At 44.2% G+C, this 26,004-nt stretch overlaps 3 protein-coding genes across 37 annotated transcripts in view; 2 read left to right on the top strand and 1 right to left on the bottom strand.

The window, feature by feature from the left end:
- WRN (WRN RecQ like helicase) overlaps positions 1 to 2,302 on the top strand; it is a 47,524-nt gene extending 45,222 nt beyond the window's left edge. For 22 of the 24 annotated variants that reach the window (XM_087737939.1, XM_087737938.1, XM_087737948.1 and 19 more), the window contains 2 exons: positions 180 to 317; positions 1,950 to 2,302. In XM_087737939.1, the coding sequence (XP_087594065.1) occupies positions 180 to 317; positions 1,950 to 2,072 (261 nt within the window). In that variant the 3' untranslated portion in view covers positions 2,073 to 2,302. Of the gene's footprint in view, positions 1 to 124; positions 318 to 1,949 lie in introns of those variants that run through there. The other 2 variants (XR_015700119.1, XM_087737945.1) reach the window with 2 other exon arrangements.
- The window catches only part of GTF2E2 (general transcription factor IIE subunit 2), a 33,038-nt gene continuing 9,122 nt past the window's right edge, over positions 2,089 to 26,004 (top strand). For 3 of the 11 annotated variants that reach the window (XR_015700139.1, XR_015700140.1, XM_087737979.1), the window contains exons 1-6: positions 2,384 to 2,483; positions 3,061 to 3,227; positions 14,932 to 15,023; positions 15,571 to 15,678; positions 17,459 to 17,641; positions 18,126 to 18,219. Coding sequence is in view for 8 of the 11 variants with exons in the window: in XM_087737979.1 (XP_087594105.1) it covers positions 3,065 to 3,227; positions 14,932 to 15,023; positions 15,571 to 15,678; positions 17,459 to 17,641; positions 18,126 to 18,219 (640 nt within the window). In the remaining 3 variants the exon portion in view is untranslated. The other 8 variants (XM_087737983.1, XM_087737978.1, XM_087737975.1 and 5 more) reach the window with 8 other exon arrangements.
- SMIM18 (small integral membrane protein 18) lies at positions 5,422 to 13,965 on the bottom strand. Of its 2 annotated transcripts, none has more exons than XM_087737989.1 (2): positions 12,553 to 13,965; positions 5,422 to 8,336 (listed from the first exon to the last, which is right to left on the bottom strand). In XM_087737989.1, exon 2 carries the CDS (start codon positions 8,289 to 8,291, stop codon positions 7,998 to 8,000), a length of 294 nt encoding a protein of 97 aa, XP_087594115.1. In that variant the 5' UTR covers positions 8,292 to 8,336; positions 12,553 to 13,965; the 3' UTR covers positions 5,422 to 7,997. The 2 variants fall into 2 exon arrangements, with proteins under 2 accessions (XP_087594115.1, XP_009467785.1); XM_009469510.2 differs by having other exon boundaries at positions 12,557 to 13,965.

Raw genomic sequence — 26,004 nt, 5'->3', positions numbered from 1 at the left:
ACAGCTAGTGATCTCATTAAGCAGAGGTGCTGGAACTCTGTTTATAATTACAAACTCATTTATTTGCAAAAAAAAAAAAAACCCTTCCAAAATGCAGCTTTTGCATTGAATCTGGTTTGTGCAGACTTAAGCTTTAATGCTGTGACACCTGTAACAGCCCGATTCCTTACTGTCATAAGGCTGTACAGAGCGTGGATGACAGCCAGGCGGGGAGCAGAGGGGCAGCAGCCTGCCCGAAGCCCATCACACTGGCCTCCTGGAACCAGCCTGCCCTCAGTCCTGATGAGGAGGAACTGTTTGCTGACTCTCAGCCCAAGGTGAGACTGCCTGTAGCTCTGTGCCGGGAGCAGAGCCAGGACCTGATGATTTGGGTGTTGATTTTTAACGAACCAGAATCCCAGCTTCTGTCTGGCTGCTTTACTGTGCCCAAAACCCTGGCCTGGATTGCCAGCTAACTTCTCTTGTTAATATCCATGATATAGTGACAGCATGCTGCTTTTATTGCCCTTGCTATGCCCAAATATACCTCTCTCACAGCATCAGCCTGCTACAGAAACTTTTTTCCCCAGTACATCTTGTCAGCCATCTAGTGGCAGATGCTTCCAACATTTTCGGAGGACATTTGGCTCCCTCTTCTCCTTGAGGTGTATAGGGTTGTGTGAGATCGTATCCTGATGACATTTAGGATTTCTGCACTGGTGTTTATGTGAACACAAGTTGTATGAGCACACATAGTGTTTTTTCTAAAGGGAGCTCCTGTGGCTCTGCCCAGCACTACTTGCTGTACAACTCGCTTCAGCTTGAAGCTGGCTGTTGATGTGAGTGCAAAACATGATGCAGACAAATCATTATTTGTGATCTGGTCAGTGTTAGGTAGGTATAACTCCTAAAGAGCACAGCAGCTGTCTTACTGGAAACATTAAACACATTATAACGTTATAATCTTTTGGATTGCTGGTGATAGCTTCAGAGAATTCCAGAACATCAAGTTCCAAGTAAAGCCCCTTTGTTATGACATAGGGACAAAGCATGATCACTGTAATGCTCTCAGTGCCCTTCCCACTTCACCCAGGCTTGGGCAAGGAGTTCTGGTGTTATGTGCACACCTCTTGATGCAAGCACTGGAGCAACAGCTCTCTTGGCTGTAGATCGGTCCTCCTGATGTGTTTCCCAAGGGCAGCTCACCAGCAGTCTTGTTCATCTTGAGACGAATGTATCAACAGCGATTGGCCTTCCAGGATTTAAAAACTGGTGGCTGAAGGATGAGCAGAAACCCATTTATCTCCTGGCTGTAAGCTTTTACAGGAATTCGTGGCTTTGCGTTGCCATAGCATCTCTTCCCACCACGGTGCAGGAGAGGCACCCAGCAGTTGTGGAGAGCTCTCCTTGGGGGACACAAGCCCGAATGAGTCCTGCAGAGCTTGTGACCTTCGTGAGGAGAGGCAGAGAAGAAAGGGTGCCTTGCACAGCTGCTGCCAGGCACCCACAGCCCCATTTGTGGCTTTCAGTCCCTTTTTCTCAAGTTGTAATCGGGGAAGGTACTGGGTAGTGCTGATGTATCACTGGTCTGGGGCATCCACTTCCATCCCCTCTTTCACAGCTGCTGTCCTTTTGTTATCTTGACAGTTGGTGTTGTGCGTTTGTGGGTTTGTTTTTTAAGGCCACTGTAACACTTAGGTGTGTCAGCATCCTTTGTTTCAGGCCAAATGTTTCCTGGCATTGGTTCTTCTCACTGCTCTAGCTTGATGTTCTGTTTCGTGTTTGGTGGTTTTTTTTTTTTTGGTCCCTCAGTTATTTGAAAAGGTGTTGCACTGAAGGGAGACGTAAGCCTTCTGCTGCTACTGCAGATAGTTCATGTCTCCTCATGCGCATGATCTTCTGGGGTAGAGTTCTGTATTCCAGTTAAACCGGAATGCTCACCTTTGCCCATGTTTGTTTCCTTCTTCCAGAGCTCGCATCCCCCTTGTAAGAGGAAAGTGCCGGAATGGTTTGGATCTGCAACAGTGACAGTTCTGCCTCCAACCCAGACGAAAAAAACGAAAGCAGAGACCAGAAAAGGGATTTTTAGTTGAATACAAAAATGAAGATTTTACTTTTTTTACCTTCCCCTCTCACTGTGAGGAGCATTATGTAGGCAGAGTCCTGTTTCACCCGTATAGTTGCACTGGCTGTGCTTTCTCTTCGTTCCCGCAGATGCCTCTTCTCTCCTCTCCCTTGCAAGAGGTGCCCTAGCACCACTTCTATGCTTTTTCACTGTGTGAAATGTGATATTATTAAAAAAATAAACAAATCGCTGCGTTAACCGCTCCAGAGGGCTTCAGGAAGCGCGGGCGGCCGCTGGCCGGCGCGTTGCCACGGCAACCGCCCGCCCACTTCCGGGGCGGGGCGTGACGCCGGCGGCGCGGGGGTTGCCGGGAAGGCGGCATGGCCCAATAGGCGGAGGGCGGCGGTACTCGGCCTGCGCCTCGCGCTGCGGCGGGCGGGTGAGGGAGCGCGCGGGGCGGCGGCGGTGGCGGGGAACCGATCCGTGAGGCGAGGGGGAGGGGGGCGGCGGCCGGGGCCGCCCGGTGTGGGGCAGCCGCTGGGCAGAGAGCGGGGGATCCGGCTTCTCCAGGCCCCCCGCCCGCCGTGGGTAAACGGGGCAGCGAGGGGCGGGCACCCGCGGGCCGGTTTCCGGGCGGGCGGTCGCCTCGCTGCTGAAGTTTCCCCTCATATCGGTGAGTTTCAGGTTCCTCGTTAAGGCCGGGCGGCGATGAGGCAGGCGTTTGGTCCCGGCGGGCGCGGAAGCCCGGTGTTCGGCCAGCGGGCTCCCCCGGCCCTCTTCCAGATGGGTGTCAGTGCGAGGGCTGGTCCAGAAATCACATTTTCTACCTTCAGGTGGTTTTTGGGGGTTAAGGCTGCGTTCTGACACCTTAAATCCCCAGGCACGTCAGTTTCTTAAAGTCCCCGCAGAGCACAAACAAGAAATAAACAGCTTCATACACGGCTATCTCTCCTCTTAAACATCGTAATAACTCTAATACCTATTTCTTGCCTTTTTCCTCCTCCTTCTCCTAACAGAATTATGGATCCAAGCTTATTGAGAGAGCGAGAGCTATTCAAAAAGCGTGCCCTCTCCACACCAGCAGTAGAAAAACGTCCAGCGCCATCTTCTGACTCCTCTTCCTCAAAAAAAAAGAAAGCAAAGGTAGAACAAGGTGGCTCCTCGAGCTCAAAACAAAGCACAGGTTGGTGAAAGTCTCCCATTCAACAGCTGTTTGGTATTTTCCACTGTCTGCCTGTAAGCTATGGTTTATTTGCATGAATCAGTCTATCTGTGAATTTTGCTAGCGGTCACTCTTTCTCTTAAATTGTGACTTTTTGTTAAGAAAGTCACTTACACAACTGGAAAAAAACACTTTTCCTACCATGTATACGTGTCAGGCCTCCTCCTCTGACTTGTTTGCTGTTACTCAGTTGGACGAATTGCTGCTGCCAAAATATTATTTTGTACAAAGCTGAGCTTTGACTTGTGGGTTTCAGTGCTCGCTGGACCCACGCAACAAGCAGCAACAGCGGTCTACTTTTTCTCTCCTCTGTCTTTCTGGCAAGAGAGCACCTAAAACTTAGTTTTGTTAACTGGAAGCCGTAGGCTATCCATCTGCGAGATGGATTTTGCAACTTGCGTGTTGTCTGGCTAGCATTTTGTGATTAGCAGTCATTCTTGTTTTACCTGGGAGCTAATATTTGATCACGAACGCCAGGATTTCTGTAGGTTTCTGTCCGCTTTGTTCAGGAGCGTGGTCAGTTTCCTGGGATGGTGGCACTGATAATGCATCTCTCACTATCAAATAAGCAGTTAGTCAAGCAGCACTGAAATAGCAGGAGCAAATGAAAAGCACGGCACCTGGAGCAGCAGGGAGAGGATCTGCGTGCCTGCAGCGGCATGCTGTGTTTGCTTGCGCTGTGTGAGACGCGTAACTCGGGGGGCCTTTTCAGTTCTGCGAAAGCAGCGACCGTTCCCCGATGTGCTCTAAAAGCCAAATCAAACGTCAGGAGTTACTAAAATGCAAAATACCCGTTGCGCAAACTCATTGCGTGCTCATATTTTGAATACCGTGCGTGGCTCTCTTCTAAAGTCCAAAAGAAACAATACAGCTAAAAACAACAGAGAAGAACATCAAGGACGATGGGAGGAGTGGAGCATCTTCGGTCTGAGGGGAAGAGTAGGGAGTTTGCGTATGTACCTCCAGCTTCCCAGGGCACCAAATAAAGTTATCAGCCAGGCATTTCAAAATAAATCAAGGGAGGCCAGGTTTCCATTGGTCCCTTTGCCACACTCTCCTTTCCAAATAAAATAAAATTCTACATGGAATATCTTAAACTGCATGTCCTGAGAGTGGTTTGCTGGGCAAGAGGGATGGGGAGGCGGGAAGAGGGCGGACGGTTCAAATGTGAGTCTGATCTGGAGGGTTTGAGTAGATATGGGGCCAAGTGACAGACCAGAAAAAGAAAGCGCAATTTCTTTTCTGTGGTTTTGTGGTCTGGGTATTTCTTTAAGTGCTTTTGCAGCTGTTAAATGATTAGCTTACACAAATAGGGATGCGTGGCTGTGAGGAAATACACTATATCTTTTATACTGCTGGCTTCGTTCCAGACAGTATCAGAAGGGTTTCGGGGTTTCTGTAACATTTTTATGCAGAATGAGTTCAGCCTCCTTTCATTTTCCCCTGGAGAGTATTTACTAGCTGCTGCAGAAGCAGCAAGGATGGAAGAAAAATAACGGAGAGCAAGCGGACCAGCTTTCTCCCTTGTGTTCTTACGAATTGGCTCAGAACAAGCGTTCAGGCTGGCAAGCGACTGAACGGGTTAAGCAGCACAAGTTGCCCTGTGGTGCTGCAGAGTCCAAGTCCTTTGCCTTAAAACCTGCTTTTTATTTGAATCGCCAGATTGTTAGGTGCCTGTCAGGATACGCGTGTGTCAGAGATGGGTCTTGGGGAGGTGGAGTAAAAACCTGATGTTGAAGAATCCCTGTCCCACCCCCTCGCAGAAATTAAAATTAAGACGATCGCTCCTAGTTTTGTTGTATAGTATAGACCACAAAGATGATAAATAGCGTCACACTGATTACGTGTTGGCGTAGATAGGCCCTGGGTGTGTAGCGCCTGCAGGTTGTCCCTCGTTCTGTGATTCTATGACTCGGAGAACCTGCCCTTATCACTTTTCTGGGGAGGAGAGGCATCGAGATCATTCTAATCTTCAAATGACTGCAGAGCTAAATCTGGCCTGTGTGTGAAGATTTGTTGTAAGCTTTCCAGTGAGAATAGTGATTACTATATTTATTTGAAACCATTATTCAAACAAGTTATTTGAAAAAAATGTACAACTGCCTCGTTTACTCAGTTCGGAATAGTAACTGGAAAATAAATGAAATAGATCATATCTGTTTGTTTATTTTTATTAATGAATAGTAAGTTGCGGCTAAGGTCTTAGTCTTTATTTCAAGACCTTTGTCTTGATGGTCTTAGCCAACAGTAACCGAGAGCTGAAATCTCCAGGAGCTGTTTCACCACTTAGTTTGCACGTGGGAAAGAATCATCTGGAGGCTCTAGGGCTGTGCAAGGGGAGATCTTTGTCTTCTGTTCCTTGTGCAGACACCCAGCCCCCTTTATACATCTGTGAAATAAGTAGCTGGAATGAGTTCCAAGATTTTTCATTGCATGTGCTTCTCAGGAAGGCATAAGAACACGAAGCCGGCGTAGCAGAGGCTAGCCGTCTTACCTCCTGCACACTGCCTTCTTGTGTGCAGCCAGGATGAGAGTTTTGTAGGAACGCTGCAAGCGGCCAGCAGTCCTGTTGCCATTCGGAGTGTTTGCTTTCGGGAAAGAGGCATGTTAATTAATTCAGTGCGTCCCGATGGCTACTCTTGCCTCTCTTGAGCGGGACACCGGGCTTTCAGGGCGGACGCTGTCAAATACAGCAGAAGGTAACGAGGCATCTACCCAGCGTCCCTGACAGCGGAAGGCATTGTCATCACTAAATACTACCTTCATCGTATGTCTTGGTGCGAATCCTAAGTTGTCGTGTAGCCGAGGTGTCAGCTTCCATTAATTGTGCTTATAGTTTGATTTTTAGCTAAAAGCATTCTCTGCACGTGGTGACTGGTACTGGCGAAACTTCACCGTAACAAGTGTATCTGAGGTGAACGGTTGCAGCGGTAGTTGTGTCGTTTTGTGATGGCGGAAGGGAGATGGCTTCTCCGGGTGAATCACTGGACTGGCTGTGCTGGTTAGTAGTGGCCTGGGAATCTTGTGACTCCTTCTCACCAACCGGGAAGAGCACGAGTCAAATTAGCAAGTCTTTCATTGTGTCTAGATCTTCTGGAGCTTAGGCATACTGAACACGATAGAGGGAGTTTATATATTTAAAAAAAAAAAAAAAAGAAAGAGATAATTATAGGTACTGACTGTAGCACAAAGGTATTTCTGACACGGATAGACTGCGAGATCAGTGTTGTAGCTTACTCATCCGTTTGGCCATTAGGTGGGTTTTGTTTCCCTAATGACAGCAATATTATTTGGGTTTTTATATAATTAAATATCTTGTCCCACACGTAGGTTTGGTCTGGGACGTTTCTCGCTGGCCTGCTTCTCTAGGGGTTCAGGAGTGTGAAAGACTTACTGGGCATTACCGATGGCCACGCTGTTGGATGCCGTTATTACCGTTGTAATTTATAACTGCAAAACTTGTATGGTTTTAAAAACTATAGACGCAACGCAGCTACAGAAGAAAAATAACCTGGTGAGCTAGAGGTCTGGGTGTTACGCGGTCGGTTTGCGAGAATGGTGTGAGTGTGAGCTCTCTGGGCTGCATCGGCAGGCTGATGAAGCAAGCTGAGATTCTCTTGTGCAAAATGAAGGCACTTCTCGCCGTGCATCTGCCTCGCCGTCCCTAGTGCAAGGCTTATCCTGGTGCGGCCTCCTTTGTGAAGCACGTCGACACCTGAAAGCTGCGTGCAGGCTGGGCGAAATTACTGTCATCGGTGCGGGAGGTCTGCGACCCGTCTGCTTGCGTTCCTTGGCGAGAACTCGGTCAGTTCTAGTTCAGCTTTAAAAAGTTAAGATAGGGGTGATGTATCCGGCACGTCTGACTCCCTGTAGTGGTGTGGTTACCATAGAGGCAGCAGCCTTGGGGCAGAAAAACGTCCCTGTTTCTTCTAGACCGTAGTACCGCTACAGTATGCTTTTGTGGAAAGAGTCAGATATTCTTAAGGCCACGTCATTAGTCAGACACCCAGAAGTTGTTAAACAGGATGAATACGCATTAAGGGGAGAGCAGGTCTCTGGAGCTGGAAAAGGGGAGGGAGAAAGGGTCGAACTGTACCATGGGAGGTTAGAAAAGACCATTTTAGGGATATATTTCACGCTGGCTTACTTTTCCTCCCACCGCCCTCTCTTCTAAAAGCAAGAAACCCGTCATAAGAAGAGCTGCCGAAGGCAAGGATTCGCACGAGACCCTCTTGTCTCATGGGATCTCTCGCCATTCAACTCTTCCGTCTCCTATCTTTTTTCTCACCCCTTGTATGTCTTCCCTGTCTTTGTGTGGTTGACCTCAGTGGGAGGACACTGCTGTGTCTTTGCACTACGTATGATTGGATTGCTGAGCGTTTTTATAAACGTTTTCTCCGGTTAAGCAACACAGTTTTACGTATGTTAGGCAACATTTGTTCCTTCAGGTAGACAAAGATCTATGCTAGTAACTCAATAGAAACAACAAAAGTTCATTTAGAAACAAAAATCTTTTCTTCCCCCACAACATTGCAACAGATCATTTTTCTGCTAAGCACTCGGAAAGGCTTTGCCAATTATTCAAGTTCACAGCCAGAGATAAAACGATAACTGTTGCTGCTATATTTAAGTCCAAAAGAAAAAAAAAGCACGTGACTTGCTCATTCAGAAGTTACAAGAGGCTTCGTTCAAGGTGTTAAACGTTCTTCAAGTGCTGATGCCCAGTCCTTCCTACACCACCTCTGTTTCACGCTTTCTGAAGCTGTTCATCATTGCTCTGACAGGATTGGGTTCATTCTCCAAGTCTTTCACAGTTTTATTTTTCACACAGCAGCAACAGTCTAGCAGTTCATAGAGGAAAGCCAACACCACCAGAGAAACTACAGTAAAGATGAATATGATCAGAATAATAAAGCAGGCAGTGTTCCAGTTATCATGGAAAGGGTAAATTTTTTGCACTTGAAAGCCCAGATACTGGGAAATGGATGTAGTCTCGTTCCAGTGAGTGGTGTTGAGGGTTGCCATTCTTGAAGAGTTGTCTTAGCGTGCTCACTGTCACAGATTTGGGGGCTGAAACAGAAAAAGAAAGCTATTGAGGACTCTGTGGATCGAGAACATGCTGTGATTTTTTATCCTGTAAGATATCCTTTAACTGTAAGAACTTAAGCTCAGACTAAGCGCTCACACCTCCTACAAACATGGATTGTTGCATACTCATATTTGCTCACAAAAGTATCAAACTCCAAATGTACAACTTTGTGATTTGTCTGGAACGTTTATTTCGCTGATGACTGGTCCATGCACGCATCACGTAGTGCAAGTTATTCTGGAATGAGAGCGCTTTGCTTCTTTATTTCAAGTATACGCGAAGACAAAAAGGTTACAAAGATAATTTTCAAGGTATAAAGCAGTTTCAACGACCTGGCCGTCGTTAATCTTGAGATTGGTACTTGCATGGTGCGAAAGCCCTCAGCGCTCTTGTGGCATTCTTAGAAAACCAGGAGATCCGTGTACCGCCCTCCCATACCCGAGCGATTAGAAGAACTTACTACATGTTAATGTCATTGTGTAATTTGCTTGTTTAGGGTTTTTTTTTTTTTCTCCTATTTGGGAGAAAGAAGGAAATCACTCTTTAAAACAACGTTTAAATAGTAACTATTTTGGAGGATGTTTCCAAAGAATGGAACTGGACTTCTGGTTGTTCTTCTAGTACAAAATAACAATCCTAGTTCTTTAAAACTCATTATTTTAGAATTGTCTGTTAGCACAGAGTTGTTAACCCTGCAAAACTCTCTTGACTTCAGAAGGCCAGCTTTCCTGACGCGTTCGTTCCCCTGCCGCTCCTGCTGTCGAGTAGAAGTTTATGCTCGAGAAATCAGTGCCCGAACGGCACTGAGCGCATTTGGAAATCTCGGCCCGTTTGTGGTGCCGCGGTCATTAGGATCGATAACAAGGAAAACCCAACCCTTTCTGAGGAGCTCTGATTTCTTATTTTCAGCTGCATTCTCTGCTTAACTGTTAGGAAAGGAATGTCGTCTTTGCTCCGATACTCTCTGTTTGTACCCAGCAGAAGAAAAGACTGCTTTGTGGCATGGGGGAGAGACGAAACAAGAAGTTGGCTTCGGCAAATCTGCCTCTGGCACGAATGGTATCGCTGTCGAGTTGTGCTGTTTTGGAAAGGCCGTTGCTTGAAAGTGTGAAAGTAGGCTTTGCCTCAGTAATTTCTGTGGTGTATCTAGAACAAAAAAGCAGTTTTGTCTGTCTCCGAATTCCTCTGCCTACGGATAAGTAGGCAGATGAGGTGTTTGGCAAGAACATCTTTACAGTTATGCGTCTCTTTTTTCCCCCGGTTTCCTTCTTTCCCTGGCTTTGCTTCCCAAAACTGAGGGAATTTACAGTACTTTAGGTATATAGTCTAACGTAACAAATAATATCCAAGGAGCCACAGTAACTTCTCGTTACCTGTCGTAGCGTCCTGTAGGACGCCGTAATAACCTTTGAATCCTTCAGGCAATTTAAAACTGGGTGTGGGAGAAGGAGATGGAGTCAGATCTCCGTATTCCCTTGAGGAAATAGCAAGGAGATTTTAGGTGAAACGTGGTGGTGAGCAGCACTGACGGGCCAGCCTGCGCCCCGCATGTAAGCCTTTAAAGTTGGTGAGTGCGTGCCGGCTAAGGGGCAGCTCGCAAAATGTGCTTTTGTCCTCTGGAGTGCCCCAGAAAATGTGTAATTATGGAGGGGGAAGAGAGAGACAAGATGGTAACTTTGTAGAAACCTGGAGTCTTACTTCCATGCCTCAGTGAAAGATTTTTCGCTTTGAACATAAAGCAAAAAGCGAAAACCTAGCTATGTTCATTGCAAAATGGTGCTGGCTACTTACTTTTAGTTTAATTTCATTCAGTCATCAAAACTACAGAACGAAGGGGTAACGCTGACGTTTTGTTCGTTAAACTGCGCTCACAGGTAACGCTTTAATGAACCTTGCGCATTCCAGAAATAATTCTGCAATCAACCTGCTTAGACGGTGAAAACTACAAAATGCCTGCGTGAATGGGAAGCGACAAAGGCGAAGGGTGGTCGTGTCTACTAAAACAGATTACTTAAAGCAGTCTAAGCACCTGTCGTTATTTTTGTGTCATTATTAAAAAAAAAGGGTATTACGAAAACTAGGATGATACAGCCAAACCAGCTTGCGATTTATGTCTTATTTTTATTGTTTAAATATTATACATTTTCTTCTTTATCCCTCTGTCTTTAATGGATTTAAATTGAAACAGAACGGCTTTGTTGTTGGGAAGATACCTGGCATTAGCATTTGATATAGACATTTATTGGAGCGGTTGCTGTAACTTACTGTTCCCTCTGTTAAATCTGTAACTGAATACATAAATTTGTGATCGAATAGGATTAATTAAACTGTTTGGTTTGTTCTGGTTTTTTTCTTAAACAAAAGTTCACAGAGCAAATCCAAGCTAAAAATACTCCTGAATTGCGTTGGGTCCTGGCTTTGAGAGCATTGGCTTGGTTTGGTCACGGTTTAGGAAGAAAACTCAGCTGACCTGTTTTATGGGGCTAAAAGTCAGGAGGGTTTTTGAAGGGCTGGTCCGAAGAATTATTTGAAAATAAAAGCATTTGGAGGCCCCTTTGAGGGGTAGTTAAAACAAGCAGGATTTCAATGTCTGTTTTAAATGGCAAGAGAATATCCTGGGGAAAGGAGAGGAATTTTGTTTTGAACTTTTGAAACAGTTTTCTAAGACTGAGGATTTTGTTGGAATCTGTTACGTGTAAGTTTGCTCACTCGGTAAACGCCAGGCACAAAAATTAACTGTTTCTGCTGATAGGAAATTTATTATTTTAATCATTGTGATCAAGAATAGTCAAAAGAGATGGAGATTTGGGGCCGACGGAGAGACTGGGCATGTTTACGTGGCGTAGCCAGGACCCTTTGCCGGCACAGCTCTCCGCCAAGGTGGTAGCTCTGTTCCCGAGAGGAGGGGAGCGTCTTCGGCACGGCACGGCTCCCCAGGCAGGAGTCCCTGCCGCTCGGCTGCCGGCGCAGTGCAGCAGCCGGCCCCTTCCCACTCCGCGGCCACCATTAGGGCAACGGTTTGCACAGCGTAGAGAAGCTCCTGTTTACGCAGGGAGGTGGAATTTAATGCCCGTGCCGGAGGTGGTTCGTGCTTCTCGAGGAGGAGGATGATGATCTCTTTAAATATGAAGGAGGCGAGGCAGATAAATATCAGCTACTCGTTGCTCTAATTATTAAGATACAAGACTGAAGTAGCCGTTGCCGAGCCTTCAGAATTAACACAGCGTTAATGAGGTTAGCGTCTTTGAAAGCTGTCAAAAATGGTCTGATTTCATGCAGTTTTGCTTATTTTGTAATGGCACAATTTAAATTCCTATTGTAAACCAGTCTGATTTGAATGCAGTTCAGCTACTATCTTTATCCAAAATGCAGTGAGTTAAATATTTAATGGATTGGCTTCTGTAATATCTGTATTAGGTTTTAATTTAGAAGTATCATCATCTTTAGACACTGCAGAAGAGCAGCTTTATTTGAAATCATATCCCTGGAGCAGAGGGAAATGACTGGCAAAAAAATCATTTCAATGCAGTGCTGAGGAAGTCCTGTTTAAGAAACCACTGAACAGACACCTTGAGGTAATAGCATTTACAAATCTCAGATGGATTCTAACCTGTCTGTTTGTATTGTATCGATCGCTGCGCCAATATTTACAAGGATAATAATATGCAAGGGGATTTTCTTCCTACCCTAACATACCGAATTTCTAGAACAGGTTTCTAGCACATCCACGAACATAGATCTCTTTTACGCAGGTTAATTGATATGGTTTACGGAATACCCACTTGGGAGATACATTTCTTGAATTTCAGGTTTAGCTGTCTTTGTTTTAAGGAAAATCCTTTCACTGTCATTTCTGTAAAAACACATAGAATGAACTGCAAGGAACGTGAGGCTGCAGGAAACCAGCTACCTCCCCAGTAAGCATGAAATCCATTTTGTTTACTGAATCTTGGCTTGGTGTATGAGCTCTGCTGTAAGATGGAGTGTTCATCAATTTTCCATTAGTGCACAGATGGTGAAAGTGCTCGTCTGATAGTGCAAGACAAGCTCCTCTGCGTTCAGCGGAACAAAATCCTGCTAAAGCTAGAGAAAAATCATTCTGATTCTAAGCAGCTTTTTACAGGCTTGGAGGTTACAATCATATTTTCTTTCAGTAATCAAGATAAACCTAAGACAATGTTATAAAATGATACACACCTACCTCTCGTCTGAAAGGATGCTGAAAAAGCGCTGTTCTGGTCCCTTTTTTTAATGCAGCCTATGGCACAGCTAAGATGGAGCTTTCCTACCATTGGCCAGAGCATGGTGCTGCTGACAACTTCCTTTCTGCTCATTTGCATCCAGCCCTCAACCCCAGGAGTAAATAAATCATTCATAAATTCGACTCGAAGAAGAAACGAACCCCTTCCCGCCCTCGTTTTTGGGAGGCTCTTTGCGCGCGATGAGCTTGTTAGCGGAGAAGCGTGCTGGGAGCGCGACGGTGGCCGTGACCCCGCTTGGCTTTGCGCTGGAAAGCAGCCGGTCAAACCACGACGTTTGAAGTGTTAATATCTACAGATTTCCAGCTTCGCCGTGTGGTTAGATTTACTTGTCGTGAACTGCAGCAGGCTGTGTAGCCAGGCAGATTAAACAAGATAATCTTCTTGATTCAGTTGACAAAACAAATACATGATAAAGTCGTCTTAACTATTTGTTGTACCTCTGAATTTATTTTAGTCACTTTAGACCTCTAGTTAGATGTATTATTTTTTTTTAATTTATTTATGAAATGCCCTGCATAGACATTAATTTTTAATTGATGTCTATATAAAGGGGACCCTCTAGGGGAAAATTCCTGGAGGCTCTATTTTCAGGCTGGCTGTTGTTTTTCCTCCCTTTTTCCGTCTTAATTTAGTAACCAGAATAAAATGTTCTTCTGTAGCTGGAGTTACACTGATTCTTCGACGTTAATTTTAGAGTTGTTGTGCTATGTAAAGCCTCTAATACGATGTCACGTAATAGCTTCGCAATTGCCAGTTGCCGAGTTTTAAATGTGATGTTTGTTCCTTCGGCATTATGGTTTTTACTATACTAGCACCAGTTTCCATGCAGTCTTCCCAATAATTATCAAAAGTGGATTTGTTTGACATTTGACCACATCCAAAACTCCCACTTTGGAGTTGCCTTTTATAGAGGCTTGCAGATCAGCTTAGAGGTAGGTTAAGATGCAGTGGGACGGACATGAAAAAATTTCACCTGAAGCATAGTTACTTTGGAAACTTAATTTGGAGTTTCCTCTCAGGAACGTGTCAAGGGCATCTAGATTTAAACACCGTGAACGTCGCAGACTTTCTCTAAGCCTGCTGCTTGCTCGATGGAGGTGATGGGTCTTTGTTGAACATCTTAGGTGCGTTTTCTAGAATACGATGATCTTTTTCCTTTCTTTTTTCTTCCTGTTTTCGCCACCACAAACCCATGAGCCCTTCCACTCCTTATCACCGCTGTCATTCATATCCTTCAGCTGCCCAGCAGAGCAAAGACTTGGCTTAGCAGCTCTGCTCAGCACCCGCTGCAACCTCTCCCGCAGTTAACGCACTAACTTTAATTCTTCTTTTCTCTCCGTCGACTGATTTTTCCACAGAAATAGTAGGAGCTCAGTATCTCCGAGATACCTACTGTCCTGACAAATGTGATTGGAAGTCACCAGGAGATGAAGAAAATTCCTGTGGTGACAAAGAGGAAATGTTCTTTTTCTGGAGCAGCTGAAATTCTGAAAAGCCGTTACCGTTAAGTTTAAGCAACGTTGCGCTGGTAATGGCACTGTGGCTTTTGATAGTGGTTTGTGGATATTTCTGTTTAACGTGCTGTGCTAATAGCTCAAGTTAATAAAACAGTCCAGAATTTTTGAAACGAGCTTTACACAGTAGCAAACCTCACGATACATGAAGACAGAACCAGACTTGACAACAGAGGGGATTCTGAATTGTTGATCCAGTGGTGCAACACACCAAGTTGAATTGTTCTCAATGTATGGGGTTTTTTCAAATAAATTCTCCACTAGAGCTACTTTAAAAAAAAAAAAAAAAAAAGCCCAGCCCAACAAGCGCAGCATTCCTTTACCTGGTGCGCAACTACTGAATACCTTTTGGAAATAAGTGAAACTTTCTGCTCCTATCTCAGCAGCACGAAGCTAGCAGTCGAGCTAATCGTTGGGCAAAAACGCAGTTTGTTATTTCGGCGTGAATTAATGTAGCGTAAATGATTATACGTTAAGCCGCAGAATTAAACATGTACTCTTACGGTAGTAATGCTGCAGTTGCTTGCTGTTTTCTTAAAGGTCAAGTCCCTATAACTTGATATTTATGGAGCTCTGCCCAGAAGTGTTCCAGAGCCATGTCTGTCGACGGGTAACTTTGTGGGTCTGGATCAATACATGTGCTAGCACAGAGTTCTCTGAGGGCGACCGCTCCTGCAACAGGCATTTCTGTTCACAGTTGTAATGCTGCTTATGGGAGAAGAGTGAGAAAGAGGTGGAGTGCAGAGCTAACAGGGTGTGGTTGAAAGCATGGTTTAATTGTTTGTTTTCTCCTCTTGCAGATCACAGCAATGGATCATTTAACCTGAAAGCCCTTTCAGGAGGCTCTGGCTACAAGTTTGGAGTCCTTGCTAAAATAGTGAATTATATGAAGGTATGGTGTTTTGGTGTAAAATTATAATGTTTTTAAATACTTTAGTTATTTATTCTCCTGTGGTAGCTGAAAGATGCTGAATATTTCAAACTCTAAAATTCTCTTACTGCAAGAGTGAGAATTTCAAGAAACTCCTTGTTAAATTCAAAATGCTGTCAGTAAAGAAAACGGTCGGCATATTGTTCCATTACTGAAATCCTAATTATTCCAGGTCACTTTAAAACCAGGATAATGGTTCCTATTTGCAGTAGAAATAGGAATTGCAACATGCTGCCAGCTTTTAGGATTCGTGAGCTATTTATCAAAATAACGTGTAATTTGGTGCCTGACAGATGACTTTGTCATCAATCTCGGCCGGTACTAATTTTTTTTCCTCATATTCCCAAAAACCCTAAATTGAAACTCACGTGCTACGTGTACTGCGTCTATCCTGGTTTTGCAAAAGTTGTTTTGTCGTCATGTTATACCAATTTTAGTTACTTTATGATAATGGAGTGGCTGAATAAAATAAATACAGAATTCTAATAGAGCCTATTTACTTTTCCAGACTCGGCACCAGCGTGGTGATACACATCCGTTAACCCTAGAAGAGATTTTGGATGAAACACAGCATTTAGATATTGGACTCAAACAGAAACAATGGTTAATGAGCGAGGTAAAGAAAGCATATGTTTAGATTTTAATTAGAGATAAAGGATTATGATAAACCTGAATTATACACCTTTATTTAACTACAAGCTCTATAAATATATAATCCCCCCTTTAAGAACGTACATGGATTCACATGTCTGTCTGTCTTGTACCTCCTGCTGTTGAGGTAACTGTGAAATGAAAGCTATTCTGACGTTTTTAAGGACCTGTTGGAATTGTTACAGAGAGGGTGTATTTTATTCAAGTGAATTTATTCATTACTAATTTTATATAAAGAAGCTGTTTCTCTTAAGGAATTTCTTTTTAAAAAATTTCAAGCAGAAACCTCTTCCAATGTCGAGGATGTTAAATTAACTAAACCAAAGGAGTTTGGCACAAAATTCATAGGCTTACAGTTCTTTGTTACTTACTGAAATGAAGAATTCTGATGTGAAATTTATGTCTGAAATTGTGGGGTAATAGATCTGCAAATTCCACTGCTGGAGTTAATTAGTCTCACTCTAGACGCTAGGTTTCGTTCTTAACAGATTCACGGTAACTTGCCACCGTATTCATCTTCAAGCTTAATTGATCTGAGTGTCTTCATGGAATTTCAAGATTAATAAATAGGCAAAATACTGCATTCTGTCGTTATACTTCATTGGCCTACCTGGTTTTGCTCAGATCTTATTTAAAATCCTCGGAACAAAGTAGTAGAAGCTGTTGAAACGTGGGAAAAAAATCTCTGCATAGTACAACTAGGATGGTTTTAAGTAATGCAGCCTGTAGCATTCCTTTGCTACCAGTACTAATATTCTAGGATTCAGAAACCTACAGTCTGGCAGCGTTAGTTGTGATGGAAGCTTGACTTTGCTGAAGTCTTTCAAAAGGTAGCTCCAGGTTGTTTCCGTAATGAACCAGAATATCAAGATGGAATGAAAAACCTCCTCCCAAGAAGCGTATATAAAATTATCACTGAATTGTTTCTGGATGAGAAGAGGTGAACCAATACCCTGCAGCGCCAAAGTTAGTTACCGTCTCTGTTACAGGTGTTTTCTCCCTCCTTCCTTCTTTCTGTGTCTCTTCTCTTTCTCCTTTCAGGGTCAGGCTGGCATCTGCAGAAGAAACTAAGTAGAGTTGCCCTCTGTTACAGGTGAACTTCCATTGTGGTACTGGCTGCACAGCAGAACTGATTCAGAGCATATCTTAAATCATTTCACTTGTCCATGAATTTCCGGTCAGCTTCAACTCTGAAGCTGGTATCATAAGTAAAACCCTACTGTGCAGGAGGTCTGCTCTTCTCAATTTCTTCTACAGCTGCTGGTGCCAGTTGACAGCAGTTGGGGAAGACTGACTCCTGGTTTGTTCATCCGAGGTTAATGCCTTTCACATTCCTACCATCCGTATGACCCGAGCTTGATAAGCCGAGCTGTGCGTTTTCACGTTATATTCAGCCAAAGCACGCTTTTTTGCGTTCCCTCTTCTTTTTTATTTTCATTCCTTTCTCAAAAAGGAATGCGTGTGGCTTTCTGCCGTAAGAGGCTTCCCGAACCTTCGAGCCCAAAGGCATTAAGTGAATGATGTTAAGCCTCCTTTGGTGCTTTGTGCTTTATGTTGCGGCGAATTACGCCTAGGCCGGTGGATCTAGGATCCAAGGATTTAAAATCCATTTCAGACTCAAACCTCCAAACTGGCTGCTGTAATGTGTGGCTGATGTGCTCTAGCTGCTCTCAAAAGCACACTAGAAAAAAACGGTACTAGCGTGTGCTCTTTTTCAAGGTTTAAAATTTATGTCCCTATTACAGGCTCTAGTCAACAATCCGAAAATAGAAGTTGTAGATGGGAAGTATGCTTTCAAACCCAAGTACAACTTGAAAGATAAAAAGGCTCTGCTCAGGCTGTTGGACAAGCATGACCAGCGAGGGCTGGGAGGAATCCTTTTGGAAGATATTGAGGAAGGGCTGCCCAACGCACAGAAAGCTATAAAGGTGAGTAGCACGTGTCTGCGATTCAGCAAACCCATTCTGGTTAGCTTCTCCAAGGGGAGGTAGAGGCTAAGAGAGAGTTTCTCATGAGTTGTTTCTGTTCTTTTGAAAACTCAAAAGCTGTTTCAGAAGATGTAATATTGTAGCTTTTTTTGTATTTCATCCTTTACTTTCAGATTTGGCCCGATGTCTCAGCGCAGCTGTCAAAGCTCTTTCTCACAAAAGACTCTTGATCTCCCACATTCCAACTGTAGGCATTTAGTTCTGCTTTTATACCTTGATCTCAGTCCTCCCTATCTCATCTTTGATTTATTAGGGTACTTATCGTCAGTGTCTGCTTTGGATGCTTTTCATTGCCGGTTACTTTGCTGCCTCTCTAGTTTGTTGTGTTTTTTGTAACACGAGATCTGGGTCTGTTGTTCAAGTTGGAATCCTTATTCTTGGAAACAAAGTGATTTTGAGTTGTTCTTTTGCATTTGTTTTCGAGGCTTTAGGGGACCAGATCATCTTTGTTAATCGCCCTGATAAGAAGAAAATTCTTTTCTACAATGACAAGAGCTGTCAGTTTACTGTGGATGAAGGTAGGTGTTTGTTTACATAAGTTTCCATGATAGTTGATTTGAATTCATCTTAAGCACCTATATGTATAAGCAGTCTTCGGGTGTAGCAGTCTTTTAAGGTGGTAATGAAATATTAGGTGTATCCAGATGTCAGCGGAATGGTTTATATTAACAGGAGGCTAACAAGACTAGCGAGTGAGTTCAGGGGTAATATCCTCTGTTTTATAATGGATACGCTGGAACGTGGCACCAGGAATCCAACAATTCTCTTCAAGTGTAGCGGTACGGAAGAGACTAAAAATCACCTGACGGTGACTGAAATGGCATCTAACGTTTTGCTGTGTAAAGGGCAGCCAAAAAAACCCAAAAGAATGGCTTCTGGGTGCCAGTTTGTTGGGTTTTTTTCCAGTTTATTAATCACGTGCCTTTTATTGGTGAACGCGACAAGAAGCCACAAACGGAATAGAAGGAGGAAGCAAACGGGGAGGAGATGTGAGCAAAAGTCCTGAGAAAAGGGGTAGTTTACAACTGGGAGGAGAGCGCAGGTGTGGGGTAGTGCTGCTGCCTGGAGCTGCAGTCGATTGGGGACTTCAGAAGTTCAGCATGCGTTTTCTGTCCAACAAATCATGGTAAAAGCCGCCGGTGCAATGTGCCTGTTTATGCACAGAAATTAATCACACAGATTGAGGCGCGTTCCAATAATGACATTTATGCCAACATCAGATGTCTCTAAGTAGAGAAAGGAGAATGCAATCTGTGTCAGAAGATCTCTTGTTAAATGACTCGACGACACTGAACACTTTCTGTTGTTAACATTGTTCTTGTGAGATGCCACGTAAAGCCATCTTATCATATAATGTCACATTATGGTAAAAAAAAAAAAGAAAAGGAAGAGTTTTGATAGAAACTTGCACTGCTCTTCTTACAGGACCATAGGACAAAGCATAAAGCTCTTTTTTTCTTTGACTATCTCAGAGACTCTTTATTTTCAACAGAATTAAGCAACTGGAAATGTGTGTTATTAACTTACTTGTTATGTACCACACTTGTACTCTCAGTAATAATAGCTTTCTTCCACAATGGTAATTAAGTAGATGTGACATCTACAGCATTTAAAAATATAAAAATTGTTTCAAAATATTGAAGTGAATCTCTTTTTAAACCGTAATTTCTGTCGCTTCTTGATAGTGGCAGTCGGAACTATATGTGAAATGCAGAACTATAAGCCTTTAGTCTGCATTCGCTGGGGAATTTCTAACCTCCCAAATGCCTATGAGTTTACCGTTAATGCTGTCATCCCGTTCGGATAGTGTCTTCTTCGGTCCATCAGCCCACAGCTTTTAGGGATCCGAACATGGCCAAAACATTTAGAAATCAGTCCTGTTGCAGTAACTGTTAAGACAAAGCTTTTAAGTTTTTAGCAGCTACTGGTTGTATTACAGTCACGATTGCTGATCATTTCTCCTTGTGCAATTTTTTCCAGATAACTGGCACCCAGCCATCCTAAAAGAGTTATCAGAGGGAGATCTCTACCCTGTTGCTCCTAGTTTGTAATAACTCCAGGATTAACTGTAAAATTTAATAAAAGAGCCCATTTTATTAAGACGTAGGAAGAGACATCTGCCAACTCTTCATCAGGTAGCCAGTATAAATCCAAGGCTGTTCCTATACGTTATATTTTAGCACGCCCAGCACTGATCTGTGTTTAGGAACGAGCAATGGAAGCTATTGCTGAGAAAGGGGGGGAAAGGTTAAAAAAAAAACAACCTCTAAAACCCCTTGAAACAAAAAGTTTAAGCCGTTTGGCTCAATCTCCTGAGAAAGGAAGGCGTTTAAGCCTGCAGTGTCTGTAGTGAAGGGATCGCTAGTGTGCAGTGTGTTTGTAGTTCAAGGTGGCTTTGCTTTCTTTCATCCGCAGGTGGCAGCATGTTCCCATCTGAGCAGAAAGGGATTTTTGTTTTTGTTCTGTTCCTGCTGGTTTTGGTTTTTCTTTTCATGCGGATGATGATGCTTTGTTCCGAGAGGGGGCAAGAATACTTTCTCTTTTGTGAATTTTGTGATCTGCCTGCGTATGCCACAACTCTTAAAACATCCCTGAGTGGGTTCGCTTACTTATTGCAGCTGGAACGGGTCCTTTTTCCAACCGCGTTACCCTGTGATGAAGAAAACCCATCCTTCCTGAGCAGTTTTGCGTTACAATTCTTCCCAGAGCACCAGAAGCATGTCTCTTAGGGACTCATTGGCAGAATTGCCTGTGTACAGGATGAGTTATGACACGTTTCTGCGTTAGCAGTGCTATTTCAGCTCATTATCTCCAGCAACGTTAAAACGAAGTTTTTAGAAGACCTCGAAATAAGCCTTGAAGTGTTGGCAGACTCTTTGATCCGGCAGCTGATGACAGCTCAAAATATGTTTCTAGTTTAATGTTTATCCTTAGAAACAAGGGCTCCGCGCTCCTCGGTGCATGATTCTGCCGTATGACACTCTCCGGTTTCAAACACGTGTCGGCTGAGATTAATACCATCTAAAAGTTAGGAATCCTCTCCCATCGCTGTCTGAGCTCCATCAGTAGTTAGCAGAGAAAGAGGAGCTGCCGGGGCAATTTGGAGCTTGCCGTCTGAAGTAGCGGGAGGAACAGCTTTCTGGCAATGCCTCCCTCTGCCCTTACTATGCTTGTTTTGATGGCTGAGCAAGCTTTTCTTTCTCCCCTTTTGAAAATAAATCCTCATGTACTGCAGCAGTGGTGCAGTACCTATATATCGTGATCTCAAGGGTACCGGAGAAGGTTTTTGCAGTAAGGAATGGCTTTTGTTCTTCCTTTTATGTGATTAGCCAAGGAAGGTTCAGATTGCATGTGTTCCTTCTTGACTTCCTGACTAATTAATCTTCTGTCAGTAGTGTGTAGCTGAAAGCGTTTATAAAAGCTGGGCTAGATTTCAGGTGCTTCAGCCAAGTAAAGCATTGCCTTTTTGTGCTGGGGCTAAGCACTTTGCCTGTGAACCAAGCTTTCACCCCGTGCCGGCTGAATGCTGAAAAGCCAGTCTGATTGCTTAACTCTTAGAGATGGTATCTTTCACATCTGAATGCAATATAGGAAGTATTTTAATGCCTAAAAATTTGGGTACTTAATTATACAAGTTTTTAATATTCTTCCAAAGCACCTTTGAAGAAATTTAAAGAATGGCCAAAGCTTCTTGAATTTAACAGTATAAAAATTGCTTGGGATCAGTGATGACACATGGCTCTGGCTTTGAATTCCAAGATGGTCCAGAGGCAGCACAGACTTAATATCGAGCACCTTTTCCTTCTGCTGTAAATCTAGTACTGTGCTCCCTGGGACTGTTACGAAGCAGGACTCCATCTTCCCTGCTACTCAGCTGTTTCTTCCCTTCTGCCCTGTTATTGTCTGTTCTTGTCCTGTGCTCGGATTTTGGCTCAGCTCAGTGAAGATTTTTAAGCTGTTTTTAATCTCTGGCAGATTTTATTACCAGTGTGATACGGCAGTTTATCTCCAGAAGCCATCTCATCCTTTTTGCAAGAGCAGGTGAGGCAGTCAGAAGTGCAGAATAAGCTGCACTGAAGTCACCGTGCAGCCATTTACCCATGACTTTGTTTCCCAAATGTAAGCGTTTATAGAAAGGGAGCGTGTATATAATCACCGAGGGAATGTCAGCGCAAATTGTTTTCGCATATGAGGCACCTCGTGGTGCAGTAAGGTGGAGGTAACCGTGCATCCTTAGCCCTCGGGTATTTCGGAGAGAGAAGGTGTTTGCAAAATCTTTGTTATGCTGCCCTCTGCTTCGCTGTGTGTTGGTTACTGCTGGTCAAAGCTCATTGTTTTAAGCCTGTGCATGCAGACATCATGATGCTGGAAATGTTAGCAAATGTCTAAACTGGCCTTTCAATCAGTTCGTGGTCTCATTCCCTCCTCTCATTACTTGAAAGACCAGAAGTTAGCTATCTGGAGGAGCAAGGAAGCAGCCTGTGAGTAGCGTTGATTCTGTCAAGCTTCTGAGTTACAGTATTTTAGCGATCAAATTGCAAGATATTGCATATAGGATTTGTGCATCAGGCAAGACACCGAGCGCCTGCCCCGGGTACCGGGCTCACATCTTTCTGCCTCTCCTGGGGAAGATCGCCATTGGCATCAAGACTTAAAACCTCCGCTGAAAACGCGCCTGCCTCCTTGAGGGTTCACAGCACCTGCGTTGCTTTGGCCAGAAACTCTTTGGAAATTTCTCCCCGGGGGGGGTTTCTGGGCTCCATCTTGTCACAGCAGCCTAAGCGGTAGGAGAAATTGTCAGCTTGTCTGCATGCAGCCTGCTGCCGTCAGGTGAAGCCGTACTGTCTTCACTGCTGGACAGTTTTTTTTCTTCCGTAGCTATTATACGCTTGTTCTGGCTGATCTATCAAATAGTGTAGCAGCTCTGATAGAAGAGTCTCTTACCTTCGCCATGCTCTGATGGTGTAAAGATCACCTAGCAGTTGACAGGACACAGAGAAGGAAAATTGAATGTGCCCTGTAATCGTAACGGTTATGTGCGCTGCAGGAATGTGTGCATCTGAACCTGTTCTCCGTGCCTGGCTGAAGCAGGCCAGCATGTGGTGAGCTTTCTGCTCCAACAATCCCCTTCCCGCTCCTCACACCAGGACTGAACTCTCTGTGCCCTGTCCACAGAGAAAAGAAAGGCATTGTAAAAAATGGCTCCGGTATATTGAAACCATCTCTAGGAATTGCCTTCTGTCACTGTTGTCTGCTCTTCAGACACATCAGCTCATCGCAGCATTTTTCTTTCTGTCTTCTCCCCTCCCCAGAGACAGGCCAGTCCGCCGCATCCTCCTGCCTGGCCAGCCGTAAGCGTGGACGCTGCTCCAGAGGTGATGGAGCACAGTAATCGGGTGGTTGCGTGCCTTCTCTTCCTCCCTGGCCCCTCTCAAGAGCTACTGCTTTTAACAAGCGGCGACCCCCTTTGCTTGGAGCCACACCAAGTGACAGTGACAGTATTTCAGGTGACAGTATTTCAGGTTCTCCTCAAAGAAGCTGGAGAAATCTCTTTCTGTCTTGGGTCAAGGGTATGAATTTTGAGGCGCAAAAATACCGCAGCTACAAATGTGGAGGGTTGTTTCTTGAGAGCTGTAGTTATTGCCAGCTTTTCCCATAGGTTCTCATGTTTCAGCGAGGATGTCACAATAATTCAGATAGCGTATTCCCAAGGTCTAAACTTTCACTAGCTGATAGGGGCATAGTCCTTGGAGACTTCTGAATAAATCTGACAGGTAAAGTGGAAATGGTTCAGTGCCAGCCAGACAGCTGCTCTCTTTCTTCACTTCTTGCATTTAGCTCAGCGTCTGGTGTTACACCGAATCGGTTTTGTGATGAGATGATAGATGTATCTCCTTTTCCCTTTAGATGGCACCGTAAATGCAAACAGCTATGCGCAGCCGTCTGAAGGGTGGCAGCTCTGTATGCTTTTCCCCCTTTATCCTGTGCTTTTACTTCCGAACCAGTCCTTTAACACGGAGTATTTCCGTGGGGGGGGACCGCGTTGTTGTGACTCCCCCCTTTCCTAGGCAATGACGTATTTTAATGCCCTACGTGAAGCTTCAGCATGGGAAGAAGCTTCTTCTGCAGTTACTGCAATCAAAGCAATAGCGCTGAAAGCAGCCTGATTTATGAAGGAATTTTTAAATGGAGTTGCGGAATACCGTATAGTGACTCTAGTGGGGCCAATTAGTGGATTAAATTATCTGTATGTAAAGTCCATTTTAGCTTTGCGGTTTTGATTCTTGGTGACTGTTGCATTCATATTTCTTGGCCAAGTTTAAAAGGCAAACGTGAAGCTGTAATGATGGCATAACCGCTGCATTACAAGAAATGCAGAACGCTGTGGTTAGATATTAACTGCGATCTGCACTTCTGTGCATGTTGATCCTTGAAGAGCTGACCGTTTATTTTCTAGTGTTTAATTTTTCACTTCTGTTCCCCAGAAGAATGTAGACCAGTTTAACCTTAAGCACCTATCCTCAGCCTTTTTTTTTTTTTCTTTTTTTTTTTTTTCCCCCCACTGAGGCATATTTGTCCATATATCATGAACTCTAATAAGGAGACACATCATCTGTGTTGGTAGCAGAACATTATGAATAAAAGGATGCTGTCATGGAAAAGCTTAGAATTATCAAGTCTCTCATCTGCTATCGCCTCGTGTACACGTGCCTGTCGCGCATCTTGGAGGACTGACCTGCATCTCTTCAGCTCCCACAGGAGTCTGCGCAGAGCCAAAGGCCGTACAGCGCAACACAACGTTCAAGTACCTCTAACCGGGATCTGTTTAAGTCATGCGTTTATTTGCGGCCTTGTCACTTCGCGTGTGAACTGCAGAAACACATAATTTGCAATACGGTTACTCGCAAAGCGCGATACTGCATTTGCACACCCGTTGTCTGCTTCATCTTTCCAAGCACCGCTGGGTCTGGGTGTCCAGCTGAGTCCAGCTTGGGTATTCAGGACAGGTAGGGGTCACGAACAGAAAGAAAATATCTTGAAAGAGCATCTTCTGCTCGGTTCGGGGGATGCGATAGCACCCTTGCGCAGGCTTGTGCTGTTAAGGCTTAACCTGAGTCCTCATCGCTGAGAAACCTCTCTCTTGCCTGTTCAGCTTTGATCATAACACAACCTTCTCCACCTGCCGCAACAGGATTAGGTGAGAGATGATCTGTGATAGCAGGCACCGCAAGCTATGCCGAAAGCCCGGAATCACACTCAACGTGGACGAGCGGACGGAGAATGTCTTGACTACAGCGTCAGTCCTTGCATTCAGTTATCTGAAAACTGCAGTCTCAATGATCCCGCTGGGCTGTATAGCCTGTATGTGAAACAAGCCGAGTGCTATCTCCATGTAACCAAAAGTGGTGTTTTCACGGGATTTAGTTCTCTTCAAAAACACTGCATTACCAAAAATGAACATTGTTGTTCTTCACTGGCAAAATTCCTTTCTTTTGTTTCCTGGAAAGCTTAAACAGCTCCTTACCGTTGGCAATGGGAAGAAAAGAAAGACCTGAGACTTAAAGCATGTACTTTCATCGAAAAACAAGACGCATTAGGAAGGGAATTGGTCCAAGTCTGGGTTCCCGCACGCCTTTTGTGCAGCGCCGTTTCATTGCAGCGTGTCTAGAGCCGGTGTATCTGTGGTAGACCGTCGCTGGAGCGTTTCATCCCCTGCTGCACAGGACAGCTTTTTAAGCATGCAGAAGTTGTGGTTGTTTTGACAACTGTATACTAAATTTATCTGGAAATAAAGGGAAAAATTTAGTCTTGCGTTGCTATGTCTGCCTCGTGTTTTATTTATAGTTTGTTAGCCAAACCTGCTGACAGGATATATCTAACTTACTGCCTGGGGAATGAAGGGAGGTAGGATTGTACCAGCCGCTGCCTGGAGAAGGCATTCCAGAGGCTCTGTGAAACTTTACATGAGGCAGAAAGGGTGCAGGCAGATGGCAGCTGCTCTAATTAAGACTTACTGTCTCTGTCTTTTTTCCTGCTGCTGTGGCTTTTAAGGTATCTCTCTTCTTTTTAACACCAGAGGAATTTTAGTAATTTATTATCTGTACAGCACGGTATGTATTATATTACAGTGATAAACGAGCTTAGACCCACTGAAGTAAATGCCTTGAATCTTCAGTAAATTGGACGATGAGATGACAAGTCTCCCAAGACAATGGCAGCTGAAGATGTGTAAATGAAGTTGCCATTTATGGTTAGTTATTACCCTTCACCGAGATCTTTTGAACTGAGGCTTACAAAACACG

The sequence above is a fragment of the Nipponia nippon genome, unplaced genomic scaffold (genome assembly GCF_047370975.1).
Source record: "Nipponia nippon isolate SJK-2023a ecotype South Korea unplaced genomic scaffold, ASM4737097v1 scaffold_6, whole genome shotgun sequence".
NCBI lineage: Eukaryota > Metazoa > Chordata > Aves > Pelecaniformes > Threskiornithidae > Nipponia > Nipponia nippon.
Note: the sequence above shows the minus strand (reverse complement) of the source record. Positions and strands in the feature narration are given on the sequence as shown.

Coding starts and splice junctions, on each gene's coding strand:
- SMIM18 (XM_087737989.1), bottom strand. CDS start 8,291: ATGGCAACCCTCAACACCACTCACTGGAACGAGACTACATCCATTTCC.